Genomic DNA, 20,290 nt, shown 5'->3' with positions numbered 1-20,290 from the left:
AAAGTTTAGTTGAAAATTTTAAAAGTTCATCAATACAGAAAAGCTGCAAAATTAAATATGACAATGGTCTTTATATGTGTATAAACGTATAAATGTATGAATGAACATCAAAGGTTAGCAGTTGCGGTCATAGTCCAAAATTGTGTCCTATGGTTTATATATAATGGAATATTCAGACTATGGATTGAATAAGTGGGTATTTTTTATATGGAAAAACAAGTTTTCAAAAACAACAGACCAATTGCGTATCACTCAAAAGGCATGTTTTGTTTGTTCACAGACTCACAGAAAGCATGGTACTTGGCGGCTCCACACGTAACATCGGTATTAAAGTCCCCGTTCCAACAGGACGCGGCTCCGTATTTATACATCCCGCAAATTCAAATCGACACCACTCTTTCTTCTTGATATATAGAAATCCATAACATTTTTGTCGTGTTCTTTAGCTGGTGTACAACAATACCTTGAAGCCCAGGTTAAAGATACATACGTTATTGGGGAATCCTTATGTTATCGATCTTAGGTTGTACCTTGACCTATACTGGTTTACTTTTATAAATTGTTATTTGGATGGAGAGTTGTTTCATTGGCACTCATACCACATCTTCCGATATCCATTGAATAAAAAAAAACTATGATATAACAATGGCCATCTTCCTGCTTGGTACAGGACATTTTAAAGAAAAAAAATGGTTGGTTAAACCTGGTTTTGTAAAACATTTATCCAAACTATTAAAAGTCTAAAACAAACAATTAACAGGACACGGGCATGAAAATACGTAGCTTCATTTCGTGTGTATTTTAGATTAGATACCATCTAATTGACTATCGAGTTGACCTCTAAAGTCATCCGATGACCATATAAGCGATGTAAACATAAATATAGATATAAATAGATTAAGCAAACTCGTGCTGCTGGATTTTCTAAGTCTATTTAATATCATATTACAGAATAACAATAAATGTTTATCATCGTTTTTACCTGAATAAGAATGATTTTTCGTTGATAGAACCAGTCAATCAAATGATTTACCTTTGTTTCACTTTCAATATTGACATTTCTTTCCTTATAATAACTTTACACATACAATTCACGTGTTATCTATCTCAAAGTAATAGGCTAAATTGAAGTTCACATGAATACGGATTAAATGAAGTCATTCACTTGCAAATGAATAATTCATAATCAATGATTGTTTGACTTATTTATACAAAATTGAACCATACTAGCTGTATTATTTCATCATATTTGCATTTCATTAATGATTGAGCAAAAAAAAAAATTAGATTTTTTTATAAATCTCGTAGCAAGTGCTATATAAAAATATAGTTGTCATTGTAAATGAAGTAACGACCTACTCTACCACACCACACAATTGCTATTTACCGCACGGACTATGAAAGAATGAGGACAAACATATACTACATATATATGAAAAATTGTCGCAAGACGAGTTTGAAATAATTGGAGAAAACTTTATTGTTAGTTTACTAAATAAAATACTTACCATGTTATTCCATAAAACAAAGCAGCAGCTCCATGAATCGTCTCGTTAAAATGGAAACAGTCAGGTGAAAAGTAACTCAGATCTACCATATTTATACCGGACTAAAAATTGGAATATATGATAAGTTGTTTAAAAAAACAACACCAAACAAAAGTAACAAAAAAGTACTTGATAAGGGCAGTTTTAAGGTTCAGTTGTTTATAAAAAAAACACCAAACAAAACTAACAAAAAAGTACTTGATAAGGACAGTTTTAAGTTTCACATTGATATAATTATATTGGCATGCACTGCATTTTATTTGAATAAAGTTCAAAGGTTCAAAAAGGACATTCAAAACGTATTGTTCCAAAAAACTGACAACGCCATCGGAACAACCGAAAGAGACCGAAAAGACCATAAAACATTACAAAGAAAACTTAAGATTGGACAACACGACCCACCAAAAACGGCTCTCCCTTGAAACCATTTGCGAGTTTGGTATTGAGAAATTAGGAAACCCTTGTGGATTTTGAAAAAAGTAGGCTAATGCCGCTACAAGGCAGCACTTGCAACAGCAAAATGGAAAGGTATTGATATAAGTTGAAATAACTTTTTTCCCAATCCAAGCAGCAACCCACAATAAAGGAAATCTGTTCTTATAGCTAGCTAAACCTCTCACAAGTATAACAGTTACATAACATTCCATTACATTGAAACGAACTAAACAAACAGACATAATAGGTAAACATGTCAAAAATAGGGGTACAACAGTCAACATTGTATTATAATCTCAATCACTATAATATCAAACAAATATGTACACAATGAAACAAAATGGCATACCGACAAAACACATCAGCAAAAAATGAAAGACAAGAATATGAAAATGACCACAATAGTACAATGGTGGGATATATAATTGCAGAACCAGAAAAAAGAATAATATTTTCAAATACTAACTAATCAAAATAGTTAAGTTTAGTGTTATACAAACACAAATGAAAGAACATGTAATTAAGAGCATAAACAACGTCAGTACCTAGAATCTATACTTTAAGATCATCATGTACAGTTGTGAGGTATCAAATCAACTGTTCTCTCCGTCAAAGATTGACGTACGGTGATGCTGGGAGCAAATAAGTCTATAAAATGATATTGTCGTAGTTTTAGGCGTTGTAATATCAACATCAAAGATTCATGTACTTTATTGTTGAGCTTTAATGAACCCACCATTTTTCTTCACGAAAGTCAGGATTACGACTTTTTCCATTTATTGGTATTATTTGATAGTGTGAAGCGTTCAGTTTTATCCTATTTAATGGAAATTTTCCTTGTTTTGGAATTTACATTGAATTGTTTTTGTTCATGTTTTGTTCCTAGAGTGCGCGTGTTCTTAACGAATAAAAGTCTGTCATATCTGTAGGCAAGGCAACGTACATGTATGATCAACGGATTCAAAATATAAAATTTTTCTATACCTAGGGGTTTTTGCATAAAGTAACAATTATTCATTATCACTGTTGCCTATCAGCAAGTTTCTAAACCATTATAAATAAAATCCAATTCTGTTCTTCGCCAGACGGACATTCTAAACTGTCAGAAATCATAATGAAATATTCTGTAATTTTTTGTATTATTTTAGTAGTAGTAAGTTTTCACGAATCATTACAATGCAGGTGTGATTGGGGATTCTTCGAACTCGAAGGCAAAAGCATTCATAACTCCATTTGCCATAACAGACAATGTAAGTATACATTTGTTTTATGCATTTATATTAACTTATTTATTAAAGCAGGACTTAGGCATCGGCTCAATCATTAAGTGGTTCTACTTTTCAAAATCAACCATTTTAATCTTTAGAAAATGGTCTCACATTATTATTTCTAATTGACTTTGAAATTTAATTTCTGAATATAATATTATTTTAAACCACAAACAAAGGGAATTATACGTGTGTTGGATATGCACAGTTGCTTAATATCAAATTTTTAGAAAGGAAATTTCAAAATGAGCTGACCGCCTCAAGATCGAAAAAGACAGATTATAACTAGTTATCAAAGGTACCAGGATTATAATCCTGATTATAAAACAGAAAGTACATAGAAAACTAAAAAATGAGGTCGTGGATTCTAACCCCAGAAAGGTTAAACTAAAGAAATGAAAATTGGTATTTGCTGCTTCTCCGCTAAGATAGTGACATTCAGGAGTTAGAGCAAAGATGGGTTGCTACGGAGTCAGAGTAATGAATTAGGGTAGGGTTAGATGTTTTCATGTGGACTAGCAATAGTTGAATTAATGTAAACGTTATTTTGGTGAATAGAATAAATAACTATGAAATGTTATTTTTATCATTATTTCAGACATATTGTTTAAGGCAGATAAAAAATCAGGAGTACCAGGGCTTAGTACTTATCACGAGATTGATGGAAAAGTACGTTTTACTGTTACCTTACTGAAAATGTATACGGTATGTTCAATTTTGTCATTATCTTAATACTGAAACAATAATTGGAAACATGATTTTAAAAAATAGACTGAAGATACATTGTTCCAGCAAAACATTAATCCTCATCGGTCGAAGATAGTACACTGACAACGCCAAGGTTGAAACACAAAACAAAGACGACGAAAATATAGATAAGACCACAAAGCACTGCATAGAAAACTAAAAAATTGAGCGTCATGAGTCCAACCAAACATTGGTGGTGATCTCGGGTTCTCCGAAACAGTATTGATATATTTGTTCACATTAGGCGTAAATCTTGTGTATTATTATGTGTCTGTTTGTCTTTTTTCAAGTTTAGCCATGCCGTTGTCAGTTTATTTTCGATTTATGAGTTTGACTGTTCCTCTGGTATCTTTCGCGCCTCTTTTCATACCAATTTAAAAAAAAAAATTAATTACCTTGTACTAATCATTTTGTTAATAACTTATACAACTGTAAAATTTTGTTAAATAATTGTGTTAACATTATTCACTGGTGGTAAGCGGATGGTCGTACTAAAAGTTACGACCATCTGAATATGGGAGACAACTCTAGGAATAAGTTTTTCTTTTCCGATTTTCGTGCAATAAAAGGTTTATTTGAGTCAAACCGCTTGTCTCATATACACATATCGTGAGTGCATTCTTATTGAAACCAAATTTGACACATAAAATCATTCCAATTTTCGTAAAATAGTCATTCAAAATTTCGAGCATGATGGTCGTAACTTTAACTTGAGATGGTCGTAATGTCAACTATAGTATTTTGGATGATGGCCGTAACCGACACAAGATGGTCGTAACTTTGAAAGATGACCGTAACTCGAGTATTTAGACGAACTTTTATCAAGCTATTTTTAAAGTACTGTGCACATGCATAACCATGTTAATAAACTCAGTTGTTATATAAAGTTTACTACAAAAAATATTATTTCATTTGTTACTCTGATAATGGTATGCAGAAATTAAATTAAAGAATTATCAATCATACATTTTTGATATGTTCCAAACGACCATCATTTAGGAGAAACAGTGAAAACTAGTCAACTCGCATTAAGCCAAATAGTATGTTAGGGTTGAGTATTAATATATTTTTACTGTACGTTAAGGCATAAAATTGTTGAATATTTGCTTTCAGATTTTTTTTTATTTACGACTTTTTATTTCCTGCAATCATGTTGGCAGATGAAATTATTGAACGTACAATTTTGAACAATCTTCTTTAATTTTTAATCAGCTATTGCAGTTTTTATAAACCATTGGCTTTCAAATATTCGGCTTTTGGTGAATCATGATTAATGAAAATCCACAAATGCCTGGTGTTTTTATCGTGTCGTCTTTATTTTTTATCGATTGCATGACGATCTTGCGGTATATCATTGATAATTGTTCTAAGTATTGGTTCAGAATAAAAACTTAATCCATGGTGTAAGAGTAAGATCAAATATCAGTAGTTTGTAGACAGGCTTGTAGCCAGGATAATATTACAAGGTAGAACTAAATGTACTGCGCCAAATATTACACACATATATGCAGGTATATATTTTACAATGATACACGCTTTGAATTTAAGAGTAAGATCAAATATTATGTGTTTATAACCAGCCTTGTAGCTAAGATAATATTACAAGGTAGAACTAAATGTACTGCGGCAACTATCACATACATATGCAGGTTGAAAATAATATTTATGTTATATGTTTATATTGTATGAATGTACTCAGATTTAAAAGACCAGCACGCTGAGTTGAAGCATAAAGATCTATCTTTTAAATATTATACTGGCTACAAGCTATGTACGAATACTGTTTGCTGAAGTCCTTTTGCTGAAATTAAAAAGAAAAAACATTATCATCAGCATATAGTAAACAATGTAAATTGCTGACCCCTTTAATATTCTTTAGAAAGAAGTTTAAGGATCCATACTGTGAAGGAATTTTTTTAACTCGTGTAGTAATTTTGACTCTAAATATGCCTCCTCTAGTAGTGGAAAGATGATCCCATATTGTCAAGCATGTGCCAGTATCTGATCATAGACTTTGCAATGACAAAATACAGAGTGAATATACCAAGTTAAGAAAGATTGGCAAACTGAGTTTCTCTTTTGGTAACACCAAGATAATGTTTACAAAATTCAATGCGTAGTCTTTCTGAAAGAATCTTAGGATAAGCCTAATCTACATTTGTAGTCCTAGTTTTTTTGAAAGGGTTGAAATATCCCCAAATTTTAGTACTATATAAGAGAATAGGTTTTATTGTATGCTCAAAAACATGAAGGCTGTTTTTTAAACTTGGATTCAGTGACAGAAAGTCCTTGCGTAGCTTATGGTAGGCTTTTAACGCCTGTCATTAAAATAAAAATCATGTTTGATATGTCTGCCTGTCTTGTTAAATACTATGGCTTGGTTTTATTGGGATTAATTTTCAAACACCGATCTTAATCCATCAAGTTTACTTTGAAGTCCTTTTGCTGAAGTTGAAAAAAGACTAGAAGAATAGGCTGGTCGTGAATAAACACCAGCTGGATCAGGGGAACTTTTAACACAATCAGGAAGTTCATTTATAAAAATTTTAAACAAATTTGGACTCAAATTGTCTCCCTGTTTTACTCTAACTTTAGTTCTAAAGAGATCTCTTACCATACTCTCTAACTATATTCAATAGCTTTAGTTTTATCCCTGGGAGAATGACAGTATCAAAAGCCTTCTGGAAATCAACAAAGGAGGCAAACATTCTACCTTCTTTTGTATTACAATACTTATTTATAATAGTTTTTAGAATGAACATATGGTCAGATGGTCGTGTTTTTTTTTTTTTTTTTTTTTTTTTTTTTTTTTTTTTTTTTTTGGTAAACCCAATTTGGCTCTCATCAATGATATGATATTTATCTAAGGATTTACAAAGACGTGTATCAAGTATCTTATTAAAAAGGCTTCCCCAATGAATCAGTAATTGTAATTCCTCGATAGTTATTAAGATCGGATGCATCATTCCCTTAATGAATTGGGAATAAAAAACGTGTGGTCCAGGGTTCATGGTATTTTCCATAAGAAAGACAAAGATGTATAACGGATAGCATGGTACCAATAGGCGTATTCAGAATTTTCTAAAACCACGAGTAATAATTATACCTGAACTTCGAATTTGCACCTTATAATCAGCTTGATTATATACCAAATGACAATACGACTTCTCAAAATCCAGGCTAAGAATAAGATGTATGTTGTTTAATTCGATTACGGACCTGCGAATTCGCGGATATGGTCTTGTCTAGATAACGATCCCCATAACATTATTTTGACTCCTTACGTATGCTCTTTCGACTTAAAGTATCAATTTTAAATAGTAGATTTTTCTTTTAAATTCCATCTAGTAGGTACATACTAGTTTTTAAAAAGTTTATCTTTTCAATACATGCAAAATATAAAGAAAATAAATCAGGATACTGTTATTTCATGTGATGTCAAATTTGTTAAAATCGTCTTTTCTTAATTCGTAACTAAGAATGATCATAACCAGAGCTGTGTGTTAAAATGAATTCTCCACTTTTGAGAATTTATATTGTTATTAAACTTAACAGCTTATAATTAGTTGCCTCTTGGTTGATTTTATACGTTATATTTTAAGTAACAGTGACTGGTCATTTCATTTTGTATTGGGTTTCTTTTTTTCGATTCGTTCCAATTTTCTTTCTTTTCGCACTTTACAAGTATCCTTCTCTTCACCTCTTTTAGTTTTTATCATTTAGTGAAATCAACTTCACAAATATATCATATAATATATTCATATAACAAAAGACACGTTTAAAACTATTGACTTGTCTTATTAGGTCCTATTTAATAAAGAGTTACGACCATCACAATTTTAAGTTACGACCATCCTGAACATTTTTGTTTTTTTAGTTACGACTATCATGCTCGAATTATTGAATGATCATTTTACGAAATGAAACATTTTTTTACTGCACGAAAATCGGAAAAGAAAAATGTATCCCTAGAGTTGTCTCCCATCTTCGGATGGTCGTAACTTTAAGTTACGACCATCCGCTTACCACCAGTGATTATTACGGGTTTTTTTTCAACGCGATCAATCAGATTATTTTTTTGGTGCAGTTTAAACTTGTTTGTATTGTAAGAAGTGTGAGTATCGACACAAATTGGTCGTCTTAACATGTAAATTGTGATCTACACCAAACTAAATGATTTCGTTTTCCTTAGAACGGTCATGAAGACAACTTTGCTGGAGGAAGAACTGTTTTTTTGGATGCTCCTATGGCTAGTTCATTATGTTCATATATTGATTTTAAGATTGGCAAGAAATACTATGTAAATGGTAAGTTCATACTTTTATTTCTGTAATATATAGTGTTATTTCGTTTAGTGTATACTGCATAGCACATAGTGTAAACTATGCTGTATAGTGTACATATACTGTGTTGTATAGTGTATATAATCTGTAGTGTATAGTGTATATAATCTGTAGTGTATAGTGTATATATATTGTACATGTTTGTATAAACTGTACTGTATAGTTTATATATCTGTTCTGGTTAGTGTATATATGTTCCGGACCATACGAGTATTTGGACCGTACGCGTACGGTCCAGACCGTATGCGTATACTCGTACGGTCCGACCATACGTGTACGGTCGGACCGTACAAGTATACTCATACGGTCTAGTACGAGGTGGACCATACCGGTATTTGGACCGTATGGGTTTATCAAAAAACTTTAATTGAGTTTTACAAATTAACATTAATTTATTACAATTAGATAAATAAAGTGAATAAGTGAACATTAAATTGAATTGAATAGTTCTGAAATTAATTGTCTATCGAAATCCTGTTTTGGCACTCTCGGCCCGGATGACACTTGCTGCCACAAGGAACGTCTGATTTCTTACATTTGCATGTCTTATTCATGCATGTTCCTTTACATTTGCATGTCTTACTTGCAAGAGAAAAACTTGCTTGTTTTGCGGCCGCATGCAAGGAAATTCCGTTTGTACTCTAATGTTCAGTTTAAATTTTCCTTTTCAAAAGTTCAATATCACCCATATCATAACATGAGTTCAATATACCAAATTCACATGATAGCTTTTACAAACTTGCATCTTTACCGATGATATCATCAACCCTACATAATAATCTGGGAAGATCTCCCGATGCCCTATCAACGACTGGTAATCGCACGGTGACAAAGCTACCTTTTTCAATTTTTGCATTAGTTTTTGACACTTTTTTTATTATATTTTCTCATTGTATTTTCGACAGATTTTTTATAATTTTTGTCAAGTATCTTTCGTATTCTGTCGTGAGTAGTAATTTTTCCGTCGTCCGTTGCTATGTTACAGTTGTTTTCCTCAGGAGGGTCAGTTATAATGTCATTCAAAATCATAAAATCATCAACTGCCATGAGTTCGTCCTGTGTTGGTCTGTAGTCTGTACCATCGTATTTCTCTGTAGATATTTCTGACTTTTCAGTTCGTCGTCGTTTTCGGGCAGGTTGAACAGTTTCTGTCTGCAAGTCGGTCTAAGCATCCGGCTGTGAGTCGGTCTCATCATCTGTCTGTGAGTCGGTCTCAGCTTCAGTCTGTGACTCAGTCTTGTTTTCCGTCTCTGAGTCAGTCTTATTTTCCGTCTGTGAGTCAGTCTTGTTTTCCGTCTGTGAGTCAGTCTCGTTTTCTGTCTGTGAGTCAGTCTCGTTTTCCGTCTGTCCGTCAGTCATTACGTCTCCTTCTGCTTCAATCATGTACTCAATATTCTCTTCGTCAATGAACTCATCAGTCTCTTGCGAACCTACACAAATACCATCATTAGCTTTTTGACCAAATACAGCTTCAAAAGGCGTCATTTTAATACTAGAATGACACTTTGTGTTCAGTGAATACTGTATCTCATACAAAAACTCAAGCCATCCTTAGCCAGGTTTGTCTGCTCGTTTTGATGCCAACAATTTATGAAGTGAGTCATGAACCTGTTCCACTAAACCCTATGTTCTTGGATGCCTAGGTCTTCCTGTTATTATCTTAACATCTCCGTCGCCGGGCCAAAGTTTTAAAGTTTCTCTTATTACTGCGTTGCAAAACTCTCTCCCGTTGTCATGCTGTAGAATAGACGGAAGACCAACAACAGAAAACACATGCACTGATAAATTGTGTACTACTTCATCTGCAGACTTATTCATCTGAGGCCAGAAGAAATTAAATTTTGTATAATGGTCAATGTAGTGACCGATCCAACAGTATTGCCCGTCTGGGTCAGCACGCTTGTCAACTAAGTCTAACTGCCCCCTGTGCATAAAATATTTGGATGTGATAGGCGTCAGTGGAGCAACGTTTCTTTGTGGCTTTTTACATGCACACTGAACACATCCTTTAATGAATTCCATGCAAGCTTTTCTGGGAATCCCATAATACGTTTGTTCAACGTCCTTGTACATTTTATGGTATCCTGTATGAGCCCTAGCTCCCTCGTGTACAGACTTAAGTACTTCAACTATCTTATTAACTATAACAACTTTTTTCCAATTGGCGAGAATTCCCATTCTTCTAGATTCCTACAGAAAAAAACTCAATTTTAAAAGGGAAACAAAAGAAAATCTTAAATTATATAAAAAAGTATTATGATACTCATATCAAAAGAGATAAAGTTTAAAAAAAAAGGAATAGTAGTGTGTTTTCCCCTTTTGATTAAAACAAGTTTAAACGATAGATATCGGTGCCAAATTGGATGGTAGTGATGATGATAATGATGTAGAGGCGGATGATGCTGACTATGATGGTTATTGTGCTTATTTTTATTAAATAAAGTATTAATACAGAGGGAACTTGAACTTAGCATTTGCTTACTTAATTAATAACCGTATCCAGGAAGTTCCTTTTATCCAATCATGATTGGAAATCATAATTTCTGCAGCCCTAATCTTTTACTAATTGGTATGGTTGGTATCTAGGATGCTAGCCAATTATTGTTCTTGATTTATTTAAATTATCCAATCAGATTGTTAATTACAGTCTTTGTTTTATCACAAGCGCTCTTGATCACTTTTGAATTTGCACAAAGCGTGTGCAGGCTGCTTTTCATATTCCAGTTACAATTCTATTTTATTTATCACTGGAATTATTATTTAAACTTTTAAAGCTGAACGTTTTTTAAACATGTTTGTTTAAAATATGACGTCTGAACGTGCATATGTTCGTGCGGAACAACAAATCAGAAACATTCTAAATATTCCAGAATGGTATATTTTCTCCAATGCGGAAATTCGGTATGTGGCCAGAGAACTAAAGAATTCTGAAGGAAATTTAACGAGGTTTTATTGGACATTAAGAATGGATTGTGCAGCGCAATGCAACGGATGTCTATTATGTGGAGAAATTCTTAAATTGTGTAATATTCACAACAGATATTCCAGACAGGCGTAAATATTTTATTTAGCCATTGGATTTACATTATTTTTAAACACTTGAATCGTTAATAAAGTTAAACAATGTTTGAATCGGAAAACGAGGAGATCGGAAACCCGATGGTCGAACTATCTGACATTGACCGGGTCAAAAAGTGGGCGGCCAGTAAAAAAGTGAATGAACAAAGTTAATCAGGCTAGGATATGACTCCATTGAAGCACTTTCTTGCCTCCTGCCTGAGGATTTAACAAAGTCAAAGATTCCAATCGGACAACAACGGCTACTGCTGCGTGCAGTAAAATCTACGTTTCCAGCGGAGAGCGGGAGCGAATCCAACATGGCGGCGAATGAACAACTTCCGGCAACTTCACTTCAAGCCCAACTCAACGCATGCGCAACAGAGACGATAGATGGCGGTGCAGTTCAAACCGGAAGTGGTGATATATACGTACAAGCTATAACAAAACAGCTTCAACAGCAACAATCGTTACCGTTGGGCGATAATCTTAACAAACACCAAGGACAATCAACAGTGCATCCTGAAGGTACTCAATATTTTGACTGTGTTTCTAACATTATCTCGTGGAAAGACCCACAAATATTTTTAAAATCTTCCTTTAATGATGTAACTATAAATTTTTATGACATTACTGATTTTGTAAATGTACATATGTCAGGTACTTCAGAGGAAAAACTTATTTCAGATGCTTCGGGGGGTCAGCTTATTTTCAAATCTGGTCCAGTCAAGCCGAAACTTGAGTCCCTGAGTTTGTGTCAATGGTCTAGTGCGAATTTATCTATTATGTACAAACTGTTGTCCTCTGGGGATTTGCCACAGACTCAGTTACTTGATTACCTATCATATACTGCAAGGATTTACAATCTTGTTGCTTCTTGTGACATGGTTTCTGGTTTTTTTTATGACCGAGAATATAGGCAGCTGCAGAAACAGCACAAGTTTCGTTGGGGTACAGATGTTCCACATTTACATTCCATATATTTACGTCCAAAGGGTTTTGCAAAGCCTCAGACAGGAGGCTCCAAATATCAGACCACTGGCCCAAAACCTGGGGTTAAACATGATATTTCATATGCTTCCCATACATCAGGTGGGCGGGAAATATGCAAAAGGTTTAACAGCAGGAAGGGATGTTTTATGACAAATTGTAGGTTTGAGCATGTTTGCGCTGTACCAGGCTGTGCTAATAAGCATCCTGCTCATTCTCACTCTAACTCATTGCATGGCAATCCAAAAAACGGGGTATAATGGTAAAGCCTACACGTGACCTCATCCTGTCTGCCTGGTCTAACGAATTACAAAATGATTTTGATAAAGAATTTCTTCTTCACGGTATTGAGTTTGGCTTTGACATTATTGATACTTCTGATATCCCTTTAAATATTCAAGCAAAAAATCACCCGTCTGCTAGTCCATCTGGCCCCCTTTACAGTAAAGCACATGCACAAGTTTTGATTGAAATTGAAAATGGTAATTATATTTTTGCAGATGAAAAACCCAAAATTATTAGTCCCATGGGTGTTATACCTAAGCCGGGGGGCGGTATACGGCTCATACATGATTGTAGTAGACCTGAAGGTTCTGCTGTCAATGACTTTGCGGGTAACTCATCGAAACAAATTTTTCAAACTTTAGATGATGCAACAAAACTTGTAACAGCCAACTGCTACATGGCAAAAGTGGATTTGAAATCGGCTTATAGGTCCGTTCAAATAAGTAAAACAAGCCAGCAGGTGACAGGTTTTAGATGGACTTACCCTGATGGTAGAGAATTTACCTTATTTGATCGCAAACTCCCTTTTGGTTCAAAATTAGCAGTATTTTTCATCGTTTGTCCCAGGCTGTAAGAAGGATTATGTCACGTAAGGGCTTTACCATTGTAGCTTACTTAGATGATTTTTTCATATGCGAGCAGACTAAATCTAGATGCAAAGAAGCTTTGAATGTGCTTATTACTTTGCTGCGTAAGCTAGGTTTTGCGATAAATTGGTCTAAAGTGGGTGATCCATGTCAGCAAATCACTTTTCTTGGCGTAGAAATTAATTCTTCTACTATGGAAGTCAGACTTCCAAGCGATAAATTGGCGGTGTTAAAAGCAGAGCTGCTTGCATTTACAAAGCGTTCCCATGCTTCAAAAAAGCAACTGCAATCCCTAGCGGGGAAATTAAACTGGGCGTCTGCGGTAATTCGTGGCGGAAGAGTTTTTCTTCGACGAATTATCAACTGCATTATGCGCATTAAGCGGGATTGGCATAAAGCGCGTCTTAAGGGCGATATTGCGCAAGATATTCTCTGGTGGAATAACTTTATTTCATCCTTCAATGGGAAATCACTGATTTTAGATCAATATCCTGTCACATCAGTAGCTACAGATGCATGCCGTTCTGGAGCTGGTGGGTTTTTTGATAATGATTGGTTTTATGTAAATTGGCAATGTGATTTTCCTTTTGCAGAAAATTTGCACATTAATGAGCTTGAAGCGCTTTCTGTTGTATTTGCGGCTAGGCGTTGGGCAAAAGCATGGCAAAATAAGCGCGTTTTAATTTTTTGTGACAATGTGACAACGGTTAGTTGTTTAAACAAGTGTTCTTCAAGGAATACTACCTTGATGTCTTATTTAAGAGAGCTGTTTTGGTTGTCAGCTTCTAACAACTTTCACATAAAAGCTGTGCACATTGCAGGTAAATCAAATGTCATGGCCGACATGATTTCGCGTTTGCATGATACTTCTATGAGTATAAAGTTCATGCGCTTTTATTTACCTAATCCTCTGTTTGAGCACCACTTGGAATCCCACATGTCTAGTCACTCCCTCCTTTTTCTTTTGAATAGGCTCACAGGGCTCCAAAGAGATGACGGCATTGGATGATATTGTTCTGGACTTCAGATGCCATGCCTATGCAGAATCAACCAAAAAGACTTACATGACTTATTTAAAGTCCTTTGTGGCTTTTTGTAATTTAATTGGTATTCCAGTGGTTCCCTTAAGTCAAGAGAATTTAGCAAGATATATTGCCCACCTGTCTCGTCGACTGAAGTATAATTCCTTGTGCAATTATTTATCCATAATAAGAATTTTGCATCTTGAGGCAGGGTATAGCTCCCCGATTGACAATCATTTAGTTTCAAATGTTTTGAAAGGTGCACGTAGAGTGTTGGGGGATGTCAACACAGCCAAGTTGCCTATTACCCCCAAGATTTTGTTTAAAATTTTTGCCATTATATCCTTTAACGACACAAAAGATGTAGCTTTTTGGGCAGCTTGCCTTGTGGCTTTCTTTTCTTTTTTCAGGAAGTCTAATTTGTTGACACCATCTGTAAATGATTTTGACCCTGATCGTCATTTAAGTAGACATAATGTATTTTTTCGGGAAGATGGTGTCCTATTGCGCATTTCCAAATCTAAGACTATACAATTTGCAGAACGTTGTTTAGATATTCCACTTCCTGCTATAAAAAAAACTCTCCTTTATGCCCCTCACAGGCTTTATTATTAAATTTTAAAATGGTACCAGCTGTCCAAACTCCTTCCCCGGCCTTTTTATATCAAAATGGGGAGGACACTATCCCCTTAACCTATGCAGTGTTTTTGGCTAGGCTTAAAACTGTCCTATCAATCATTGGTTTTGATGCTTCACTTTATTCTGGGCATAGTTTTCGAAGAGGAGGGGCAACATTTGCTTTTCAGTGTGGTGTTCCAGGGGAACTAATTCAGTCTCAAGGAGACTGGAAAAGTGATGCATATAAGGGCTATTTAGACCCCTCTCCTTCATATAGATTGCATGTTATGAAAACTTTTGCTAATGCACTAAAACTTTCTACTTAACCTATCTCTACATTATACCTGGTTTGGGCAAGTGTTTGGAGTACCACAGACTTATCAGTGAATTGATATTTGCGAAACAATTGACTTTTTATGATTCTTTCATTGTTCATTGTCATGTTTATTATATAATGAAAGAAATTAATAAAACTGTGGTTAGTTTGCCCAAACCAGTATTTTGTCTCATTTCAACTTATATGTTTTATAATTATCTGGTCCAGCCTGTGCATAACGGTTAAAGTACAAGATTCTGTTCGGCTTCAGTAAACATGAGCTCTTCAGGGTCTGGTCTTGCATCCAATTGTGTTATGGGCATGGACCAGAATATAGCCTTTGTCTGCTGGATGCATATTACATACACACATACTTTACATGTAATTCTCTCAGATACCCATGATGAGGTGGGTGGGGCCAGAACAAGTGTATCTGGATTAATGGTGATAATGGATGGTTGATAGGTCGGATTCATATTCAGCACGCTAAGTAAACATTTCACCACTGAACGAAAGTTGATGTTAGGATGATAGGAGAAAACACAAGAAGTTGATAATATTATATGTAAGGCATACTAAAAAAAGATTATTCTTAAACCTCACCTCATTTGCGGGAATGCAGAGTTCGTTTTCCATTCCAAATTCAGGACAATTGATCAATGCGAATTGCTTCTCCTTAACATATTGTCGGAATCTCGCTGAATCACTTTTCCCATTTATCAAAACACTTCTAATTCTCTCAGTTTTCTCACAAGTAAACAGCTGGTTTGACGGTTTTTCTAGTAAAGTTCCTAAATATTCTAAAAACTTTTCTTCCCACATTTTTTTTACTTCTAGATAATCGAATAACTTCAATTCAGTGAGCAATATTCAATTTCGTGTACATGTATTTCTGACATGCTAAATACATGAGATTAACGGATTAAACTAACGCGACTTTTTTTAATAATTAAAATATTATGTTTTTATTCCAATTACTATTTAAGATTTTATATTAATTTGAGATTTCAGTTATGTTGACCTGTAATATACATTCGTATCTAATGAACTTGATCTACTTCTTAAAATCAGTCCGACCGTATGCGTATTTTTAAAAAGTACGCATACGGTCCGGACCGTACGCGTACGGTCCAAATACTCATACGGTCTGGAACATATATATTGTACTGTATAGAGTATACATAATTAGCAGGTCGAGAACACTACCTTATATGGATATAGATATAGAAAGGTGTGGTATGAGTGCCAACGAGACAACTCTCTATCCAAATAACTGTAACCGGAGGGGTTTTTACGTTGCGTATTTTCTGTTTCAACTTTTACATATTTTACCCCAGACCGTGTAAAGAGTAGGTATCGGAATCCTGAGTCTCTGATCCTTCATATTCAGTGGCTTTGTAGAACTTAACAATAGCAAGTTTTCATAGTTTATTATAATAAATTACAACTTAGCAAATATCAACAATATTATAAAGATAAAAGTATTCAAATGTAAATAAGTTAAAACTCACATAAAAGTGACAATATCTGGTGAGGTCTGTGCAAGACCAGCAGGACTGAAGATAGACATTTTGTTCTAAATATAACAATGTCATCTTACAGTTAGTGGTAAGGTCTGTGCAAGACCATCAAGCTTTCTATATGTAAAGCTATACTGCAGAGTGACTAGTGTCAGCAAGCAGTGTCGCGTAACTTTTCTTTCATAAAAGCACTTACCGTGAAATAGTCTCTTTAATAGATTTTTTTTTTTATCATTAGTCTCTTTAATAGACTTTGGCTCTCTAAATGATTAAGCAATTTAACAAATATTAATCTCAGAACTAATTTTACAAGAGCAAGATCAATAGAAAAGCTCTTTAAGTAAATGAGCACTTGCAAATTTATCAAAATGAGTGAATATATTCCACAAATTAAAGCACAATAAAGTAAATAGATATTATGATATGTAAAACAATCATTTCTATCAATAATTTATACCAACAGTAATATTTAAATGTTAATTTCACAACAGTCCATTTTCAAGGGAAGTAATGTTGTTTTAAAAACTGGCTCTCCGCCACTAAACAATTTATAAAAGTAAATAAACTCATCATAGATACCAGGACTAAATTGAGTATACGCCAGACGCGCGTTTCGTCTACAAAAAGCTCATCAGTGACGCTCGAATCCAAAAAGTTAAAAAGGCCAAATAAAGTACAAAGTTGAAGAGCATTGAGGACCAAAATTCCTAAAAGTTTTGCCAAATACAGCTAAGGTAATCTATGCCTGAGGTAGAAAAGCCTTAGTATTTCAAAAAAAAAATTTTAAACAGTAAAGTTATAAATATAACCATATCAATGACAATTCATGTAGCCATTATAGGTCCATGTACGGCCTTCAACACGGAGCCTTGGCTTACACCGAACAACAAGCTATAATGGGCCCCACAATTACTAGTGTGAATATATTCAAACGGGAAAACCAATGGTCTAATATTTATAAAAAAACGAGAAACGAGAAACACGTATACATTACATAAACAAACGACACCAACTGTACATCAGATTCCTGAATTAGGACAGGTGCAAACATTTGCAGCGGGATTAAACGTTTTAATGATACCCAACCTTCTCCCTTTTTCTGAAACAATAGTATAACATCACAACATAGAAAAACACACGATAAAATATCAATTGGAAGGCTCAACTCAATCAAAAAACGTAAATTAACACACTATGAACGAATAAAATTGATCTGCGATACCTGAATGCAATACATAATTATTAGGGGTAAATATTTAAGGTCAAAAGTAAATAAACAAGTTCATACAAATCTATGGTAAGATGCCAATGTGAAACATTTAATGTCTGTTTACAACCCCATATTGTTAATTTGATAATAATTTGCATTGTTTAACATCTTGTTTGAATAGTTATTCCATTTTAAAGTAAAATTAACGTTATGTCGTACACATGCGCTCAATTATTTACTTTTGAGAAGCTGTTTTAATTGCTTTTCAGGAACACAAAAGCAATGGTGAAATTATTGATATTCCTATATTCCAGCTTTGATTCAGATGTTAAAGTATTGGTAATAAACCATCCAATGATAAATTAAAAATGAATTAGTTCAGGAAACACTATATGTGTAGTAGTGAAAACACTTATATTAACTAATAGAACTATTTGATTTAACTAAGAGAAATGATCGACAGCCATCTGGCCCAAAATGACATGAATTATCATTATTTATATAAACTTTCAATTGTTAAATTAATTTAAACTGATTGGGTAAAATCTTCTAAAAGTTATCTCAAATGCAAAACCATACAAAATTCAGACATTTTAAAGGAATGCAGTTTTTGTCCCTTGAATTGTTTTCCCTCTTTTTTAACAGGAAGGTATTACCCGGGAATTGTATAGTAAGACTATAAAAGTCATTGGTATCACTCATATATCGAATAGGTGCAACAAGTAAATATATATATTATATAGATATAACTTTCATCCGTATTCAATTTATAAAGGTATAAAAATTGATGCAAAGAAATGTAGCATCCTGAGGCTAGTATATATATTATGGTAATCTAATGTTTATTTTCAGTTTTCGGTACAACCAAGAATTCTAAAACCTTCGACCTTAATGGGTGCCATTATTCATCAAGTGTAGCAGTGATATCGGATGTGGAACGTCGTATTATTACAGGAGAGTTGGATTGTCCAGCACAGGAAATGGTGTTGTTTTAATTTACATTGGACTTCAATCAATATAATTTCAAATAGGTCATAGCGTGGTTTACATCACAGCCGCCATACAAATCAAACAAACTTAATACAAATGATTTCATGCTTTTGTTTCATGTCTTACTAAAAGTCTGTTTGTGTTCATTTTAATGCTTATTCACTCGTAAAAACATGGTCACCATTTAAATATCGTTTCATCTCGGCCTCTAGTAAGTGTTCTACAACCAATCTTTTGGTGCTTTTTACAAGTTCATTGACTACTATTAAAGAGATTATCATAAACTGTTGTAATACAATATATGTACATAGTGGAATTAACTATTTTTGGAGTGTAAAAAAATCTTTGGATGTTTTCGATAAAGTACGTGCTTTCGATGGTCTTTTTGATTCTGTTGACAGTTTTGATTTTTATACTCTTTACACTACACTTCCACACTATCTTATCAAACAAAAGTTTTCCTATTTAATCGAATGGTCGTTTAGTAAATCTGAATGCAAATATATTTGCTGCAACTCATTTAAAGCCTGATTCTTTAATGAGAAAGGTAAATATACTAGATATACTTACTGGAGGTGTGATAAAATGATTGAAGCTGTTAATTTTCTCCTTGATAATAATTATGTACGTTTTGGCAAAAAAAGTTTATCGACAGGTTGTAGGTATCCCTAAGTTGTTTTTGTACTGTTGTGAATCACAGTTTATGACTAAACTCAGTAAAAGATCCGTCGAAATTGCATTTAATTGATAAATTCAACAAAACGTACCTTTATCTTGATGATATTTTTTCGTTAAATAATCAAGAATTTTCTCAATAAGCTTACTCAAAGGAACTTACTTAATAAATCAAATTTAAACAGAAATAACTTTCCTTTCATACATTTAAATATTTCAGTTTTAAACGGGAAACTCCACACTGAAATTTATGACAAAAGGGACGATTTTTCGTTCCCCATTGTTAATTTTCAATTTTTAGATGGGGATGTTCCTTTTGCACCATCCTACGGTGTTTATATTTCACAGCTCGTTCGCTATGCCCGTGTCTGTTGTGACGTTTTTGATTTTAACGAACGTAATCTATCATGTATTACTGGTAAATTATGAAACAGGGATTTCGTTACCATAAATTACTTAAAACCTTTACTAAATTTTTCCATAGATATAAAGATTTGGTTTTGAAGTTTAGTTGTACTTGTAGAAAACTTATTTAAAACGGTATAGTACATCCTCGTGTTTACGGAAATATTGTTAATCGTGTCAGGAAATTTAGAAATGATCCTTGTAAACTTATCGTTCCTTTAAATAAACCAAGAATTTGTAAACTATACAAATCCTTGAATAATATAAAAAAGAAG

The 20,290-nt window shown here is 33.7% G+C and overlaps 1 protein-coding gene across 1 annotated transcript; it reads left to right on the top strand.

Moving 5' to 3' along the window:
* Window positions 1–3,080: 3,080 nt before the first annotated feature.
* Window positions 3,081–18,980, top strand: LOC139512757 (uncharacterized). The gene is made up of 4 exons (XM_071300627.1): window positions 3,081–3,232; window positions 3,849–3,955; window positions 8,190–8,304; window positions 18,798–18,980. The coding sequence occupies exons 1-4, from the start codon at window positions 3,097–3,099 to the stop codon at window positions 18,938–18,940; spliced, it is 501 nt and encodes a 166-aa protein (XP_071156728.1). The 5' UTR covers window positions 3,081–3,096; the 3' UTR covers window positions 18,941–18,980.
* Window positions 18,981–20,290: the final 1,310 nt, after the last annotated feature.

This window comes from Mytilus edulis, chromosome 2, assembly GCF_963676685.1.
Source record: "Mytilus edulis chromosome 2, xbMytEdul2.2, whole genome shotgun sequence".
NCBI classification, from domain to species: Eukaryota; Metazoa; Mollusca; class Bivalvia; order Mytilida; family Mytilidae; genus Mytilus; species Mytilus edulis.
The sequence above is the reverse complement of the archived record's forward strand: the minus strand, read 5'-3'. Positions and strand labels throughout refer to the sequence as shown.

What these genes read in the sequence shown, in the direction of transcription:
- LOC139512757 (XM_071300627.1), top strand. Translation starts at nt 3,097, where the DNA reads ATGAAATATTCTGTAATTTTTTGTATTATTTTAGTAGTAGTAAGTTTT. An exon ending in CCTTACTGAAAATGTATACG is followed by an intron (nt 3,956 to 8,189) that starts GTATGTTCAATT and finishes CGTTTTCCTTAG; the next exon opens with AACGGTCATGAAGACAACTT. An exon ending in CAAGAAATACTATGTAAATG is followed by an intron (nt 8,305 to 18,797) that starts GTAAGTTCATAC and finishes GTTTATTTTCAG; the next exon opens with TTTTCGGTACAACCAAGAAT.